Source organism: Haemorhous mexicanus, chromosome 7, assembly GCF_027477595.1.
Source record: "Haemorhous mexicanus isolate bHaeMex1 chromosome 7, bHaeMex1.pri, whole genome shotgun sequence".
NCBI lineage: Eukaryota > Metazoa > Chordata > Aves > Passeriformes > Fringillidae > Haemorhous > Haemorhous mexicanus.
The window spans coordinates 16,393,294-16,399,293 of NC_082347.1; the positions used below are offsets into that span (position 1 = coordinate 16,393,294).

A 6,000-nucleotide genomic window follows, 5' to 3' on the forward strand; every position below is an offset into this window, starting at 1 on the left:
TATGCAAAATATAAAAGACAACATGTGTTGACCATGTAGAAAATAATTTTTTTCTGTAATCTTTGGAATTATTACATTCAGGGCACTGAAATTATTTCTACAACAGCTTTTAAGAACAATTTGGATCGTACTCTACAGTGCATGAAAGTGAGTTGAAGAGTTTTGTTGAGCAATAGGCAGAGATGGCTGTGGTTTATTCCTTTACTGAGGAATTAGCTTGGCTTTTGCAGCCTTGCAGCTTCAGCATGGCTCTGCCAATGTGTATGTGGTCACTGACACCTTGTGTTGATCCTGTCCTGCACTGGCTGTCAGTGGGGCCATGTGCTGTGGAATAGGTTGTATAAGGTTGAGAGATGTCCCTGGGGCCCTGCAATGAGCCACACAGCAAACTCGTGTTGATCTGTCATCTGCTTACAATTTCAACCCAGGTGAGAGATAATGTCCCTTATGGAAAGGCCACATTAACTCACTGCACTGCTCCACTCTCCCTTGTGCCCAGGGCTCATCACTTAGCCATGCACTCTATTCCTAAAACACAGGTTCAAAGCACCTCAAATAATGCACATCCTGTAACTCTTGGAAGACTGTTGGCTTGCCCAGTTATTTGTGGGCTGGCCTCAGCCCCCCACCTGCATTCAAAATACAGAGCAGCCATTTTGTCTTTAGAGCCCCCCAAACTGTACTCCATTAAAGGAAAAATCCTGCTGGTATTCTTTTTGATGGGAATTTTGTTCTTTCTTTCCTTATGCTTTTTTGTCAAACTGCTATATAGTGTCATGCTGACTAAAAATCTTTATTGGCTCAGTGTCTCTGGGAAGTGCTACTAGTAACAGCCCTGCATATCTGTAAAAACTGTGATAAAGAGTTTGGAGGTGGAAGCCTGAACCATGCTTTTCTCTGTTGCGGGGATGAACGGAGGCTTTGTCTCTGGTTCAAGTGCTGACAGCTTAGCATCACACCCAATCCTGTATTTGCTTAATAAAGGACAAGAAAACTGGCACAGGAGAATATCCTGCAGAAATTCAAGATGACTTCAAAGTTGCTCACTAGAAAGCTGTGAGGTACATTGTCAAAGTTATTAGGTGAAAAAAAAATAATCCTAGCTGTTTTTATTTACAGCTGGCTTAGCTGGAGGGCCAGGGTGAGCAGCTTAGCAGGGTGGCTGCGAGTCTCAGCAGGCTGGGGAGCCGGGTGGCCTTCCCCACAGCTCAAAGCAGCAACTCAAATCCATAACAAAAGGCACTGATCTCTCCGTCAGCAGATAGCAGAGGAGGACTAAACTAAGCCCATGCGCTTATACTTGAGTTCTGACATGATGGACTCGGGCGGTAGCTTGCAGTAAACGGTGTTGTTGGGGCAATACATTCAGTCCCCATCCGTTCATCCTCACTTTCAGGGTTATCAGGAGGATAAGCTTTAAAGTTCTCAGGAACCTATGCCTGAAGTTAAGAGGAATATATGCGCTGTCAGGAGTACACGTGTGAAGCGCGCACTGCCGCGGCAGTAGACATTGCGAGCGGAGCCAGGAGCCGCCCTGTCGCCGGCCGTAAGCTCCCTGCGGGCCATGGCAGCGCCGGACCGGTCAGGGAGCGCTCACGCTCCACCGGAGGCTGCCGGCACGTCCGGAGACCTTCCCAAGCCTCAGCCCCGAAGGAGCCCTTTCCCTCCCGAACCGCCCGTCGCGGCGGGACGCTCGGGCGGCGGCAAACTGGCGGCCCCATGGGTGCCGCCTAACCCGCCGAGTTTGGCGAAGGGAGCTCGCCGGGCTCCGCTCCGCGGGACCCACCGCCCCCGCTCCCTCTCTCCCCGGCCCCAGGCTCTCCCGCAGCCGCGCCGTCGGGGCAGCGGCAGGCGCGGGGCGCGCAGCCCGCCCGCCCGTACCTGCTCGTCGGGGAGCTCCGGAGCGGCCGCCGGGCGGGCTCTGCGAGTCGCGGCGGCTCTGTCCAAGGTACCGCCGCCTCCTCCGCGGCCAGGTCCTCTCTGGGTGGGGGCGTGCGGAGGGCGGCCGAACTCCGCCGCCGCTGGCTCCTCCCCGCCCCGCCCGGCCCGGCCCGGCCCGGCCCGGCCCTGCCCCACCGCCCCTCCCGCTGCGCGCAACAGGCGCTGCTGCCCGCCCGCTGTGCCCGTGCGACTGCTGCGTCCAGGGCCGGCCGTGTCCCCTGAGGGCGTGCGGCGGCAGTCGGGCACAGCCGGGCTCGCCGGAGCTCTTACGGCAGCAGCAAGGGCAGTCCCGAGGGGCTACTGTGCTCGCGGACCCGCGTTGCCGCAGGGGTTTGTCGCCAGTGTCTAGAAGTGTCGCCGTGGGGCATCTGCGGCTCCTGAAAGCTCGGTGGCCGAACGGCCGGGCGGCGCTGCCAGTGGCTGCCGGCACCACGGCCAGGAGGGGTAGAAGCCGCGACGGGGCGGCCGCGGTGCCGGGAGGGGCCCGGGTTCTGCAGGAGCAGCCATGGGGCCGGCGGCAGCGCGGGCGGCAGCCTGGGAGAGGCTCCGCTTTTGCCGCTTACCTCAAAGAAACGGCTGCGGTTTAGGGAAACGGGTCTCACCTCTCACCACGGTGGCCACTGCTCTTTCGCCGAACCCCCGTATCAAAGCGCCATCCCGCTGTCTTCATGTGTTTTGCGCCGCCTGAGCAGCGACTCGACCGCCCCGGCGGGAGTTGCGGAGTCGTGCGTTCCGCGCAGCTCAGCGGAATCGACCAGCCGCTGCTCCGCGGCGCCCAAATCTCCAGGGACGGGTGGGAGCCCTTTAATAGGTGCCATGGCCGCTAGTAAATGTCTTTTCACCCCTCTTGCCATTACTAATAATTATTTTTGTTTCCTATTGGGCTAAGAATTAAAACAAACGATTTTACTTTATATTAAGAGAAATTTATAGGGCAAATTATGCAGTCTCGTTCCCTTGTGAATGGATCGAAGGTTTCCACTCTTCGCAAATGTTTGAATGAAGTGTTTCACCTATCTTTTGTTTTTGTTTAATCCTTGTCGAGTCACTGAGGTGGCTGCCTTTTAATTCGGGCAGTATTTAGCACTGAGAAAGGCACCTTCCGGTATTATACCTCTAACTGCTGGTGATGTAATTTTTGAAATATTAGAAAACTGAAATTCATTATTGTGGGGAATTAAAATTGAATTCACGTGAGAATTCCAGGAACTGTTTTTAAACAAGCAGTAACAGGGTTGCAGCGCGATGTTGTTTGCTCAAACCCGTTATGTTGTGAAGAATGAATGAGAACATTTTGTACTGGGGTTTCTCCTGTGCCATTTTGGTAGCTAGCGAGAATTATGCTCTGGGAAATTGTTACTTTAGGGGTTACACTGAGCACAACCAGCTCCCTCCCTCAAGGAGCCCTCAAAAACAAAACAAAAGACAATCGATCCCCTTCAATTCTGTTTATTCAGATCATATTATTCTTGTAACTTGGACTTCAACATAATACAGCATATTGCACTTACCGGAGAGCAGCACAAGAGAGAAAAAAAGGTACAATACTTCAGTTTATTCCCAGGGAAGAATGAAATGAGACAGCTGTTTCTCTTAAATATAGGAAACCAACTGAAAGTCTGAGTATATGTACACAAGATTTACTAAGTCCCTGAATACACCATTAGAAATTTTACACATACTTTTTTGCTTTTCTTGTAATTTTTACAGAGATATACAGTATGTCACACACAGTTTCAGTTTGAGAACACTCTGCACAATTATACCCCAGTTACAAAGCTGTTGGATTTTTTGTTTTCTTTTTGGTGTTTTCTTTTGAAAGATCCCCTCAGATTTCTGCTAATGATTACTCCAATAATTTTTTTCAGTATTGTCTCCCATTTCCTACCCCCTCCACTTTGCCAGAATGCTGAGGGGAAATACCAATTAAAAGTAAGTCTAGAAGAAAGCCATTACATCATGACAAAGGTTAAACTGTAGATATTGCACGTGGGTACAGAAACATAATGCAGTAACATTTTCCTCCCCCCACTTTGCCTCTCTCCCACAGGTCTCTCCTTGCCCCTGGGTCTGGGCCACATGGGGGAACCTAACTGTACTCATAGTCGGATGAGTCCTCCTCAGACACCCCTTTCAGGTCTCTGTGGTAAGAGCCCATGCCATTCTCATCCATCTCGCCAGCTGGCTGGAGGCTTTTGCCCATGCCTTTGCGCTCCTCCATTTTGATGGTGTCATAGAGTCCCTTAGGTCCTTCTTCAAGGAGGATGTTCCTCTCCGAGTGAGAGGGTTTCATTTGGCAGACATTTTTGAGGAAGAGAAGGACAGGGGCATAAAGAACGTTGGCAAGCCCCATGCCCAGGTTGAGCTGCGCAAAGCCCATGGTGTGCACAATCTGGCCGGCCACGATGGGCCCCAGGGCATATGCCACACAGTAGGAGATGTCTGCAATGGCATAGACGCTGCCATAGACAGAGACGTGTCGCACATCCACCAGGAAAGCCAGGGTGGGCAGCAGGGCAGTGTCCACCAGGGCGATGCCAAAGCAGATGCCACAGAGGGGAATGATGACCTGCCCGAAATTCCTGCAGGCGGGCACCAAGCAAGAGCTGGCACCAATGATGGCCATGCCCAGGGCCCCGTAAAACCACTGCAGGTGTGGGTACGCAGCAGCCAGTTGGACGGTGACGTAGACGCCCAGCACGTGGGGGAAGAAGGCGGGCAGCCAGGTGAGGCCCACCTCCCACTCGCTGGCCCCCATGGAATCCTTCATCCAGTTGGCGATGGTGGGCTCCAGGAAGGCTAGGGGGATGTTGCAGGTGGCCAGGGCCCCTGCCACCACGGCAATGTAGGGGTCAATCATGAGGCGGTGTATGGGGGTGCCCACAGGCATGTTGGCCCGTGCCCCGGTGCCACCGGGCGGCGCCAGGACCAGCAGCATCAGCCCGTCGAGGAGGCAGACACAGGCCAGCACCAGGAAGGGCACCCGCTTGCCCGCGAACTCGTAGAGGACGCCGCCGAACGGGGGGGCGGCCAGGCTGCCGAAGGAGATGCAGGCCAGCGCCGTGCCCAGGGCGCGGCTCCGCGCCGGCTCCTCGGCGTAGCGGTCAGCGATGAGGGCGATGCCGGCGGTGTCTGCAAAGGCAGAGCCCAGCCCCTGCAGACTGCGCGCCGCGAACAGCGTCGCGTAGTTCTCCGCGAAGGCAAAGGTGGCGGTGGAGAGGAACAGGACGGCCAGCCCGGCCAGCAGCGGTGCCTCGTAGCCCACGCGGTCGATGAGGGTGCCGCTGAGGGGGTTCACCAGCAGCTGCAGCATGGCTTTGGAGGCGAACAGCACCCCGATCTGCACGTCCTCGTTGCTCCCCGTGGCCGGCGGATACCGCGCAGGCAGAAGGCTGCGGTTGCCGCCGCCGCTCCCGTTGCCCCCCGCGGGCGCGGACGGGCCGGCGGTGCCCCCGCCGCCGCGCATGGCCGCGATGTAGTCGGGGATGATGGGCACGATGACCATGTAGAGCATATTGTCCAGCAGCAGCGCCACGCACACCACCATCAGCAGCAGCCGCCGCTGCCGCCGTGCCTCCCCCATGGCGGTGCCCAGCCGCCGCCGCCGCTCGCCCACCGCCTCCGAGAGCCGCTCAACGGCGGCCCGCGCCCGGCCCGCGCCCCCCGCTTCCGACATCGCCCTCAGCGCCGCCGCCGCCCCGCCGCCCGCATGGGGCACGGCGGGGGCGGCCCCGCCGCCTCGGCCGCCCGAGCCGCCGCCGCCGCTCACCTCCGGGCGGCTGCCGTCAGCCCGCGCCGCCGCTGCGAGGCGGCTCCGAGGGGCCGATCCTCCATCACCACACTAATAAGCGCGGCGCACGGAAACCCCACCCGCCCCCGCCACCGCGCCGGCCCCGCAGCTCGCTCGCCCGCCCGCCCGCCCGCCCGCACTCCGCGCCCCGCCCCGCCCCGCCCGCTGCACCGCGCCGGGGACGGCACTCCTGCCCGCAGCGGTAAGGGGGCTGCGGGGCGGGGGTGCCGCCGGGGCTCTCCGCCCCGGGGGTGTGCCTGGGGGGGCGG

General features: G+C 57.8%; 2 protein-coding genes across 2 annotated transcripts in view; both read right to left on the reverse strand.

Annotated features, from left to right (window-relative positions):
• The window catches only part of CHAT (choline O-acetyltransferase), a 38,546-nt gene extending 36,538 nt beyond the window's left edge, over positions 1-2,008 (reverse strand). Inside the window, exon 1 of the mRNA XM_059851228.1 lies at positions 1,882-2,008. The gene's annotated coding sequence lies outside the window, so the exon portion shown is untranslated. The remainder of the gene's footprint in view (positions 1-1,881) is intronic.
• Positions 2,009-3,374: 1,366 nt separating this feature from the next.
• SLC18A3 (solute carrier family 18 member A3) lies at positions 3,375-5,617 on the reverse strand. The gene has a single exon (XM_059851229.1). It carries the CDS (start codon positions 5,615-5,617, stop codon positions 4,031-4,033), a length of 1,587 nt encoding a protein of 528 aa, XP_059707212.1. The 3' UTR covers positions 3,375-4,030.
• Positions 5,618-6,000: the final 383 nt, after the last annotated feature.

Coding starts and splice junctions, on each gene's coding strand:
- SLC18A3 (XM_059851229.1), bottom strand. CDS start 5,617: ATGTCGGAAGCGGGGGGCGCGGGCCGGGCGCGGGCCGCCGTTGAGCGG.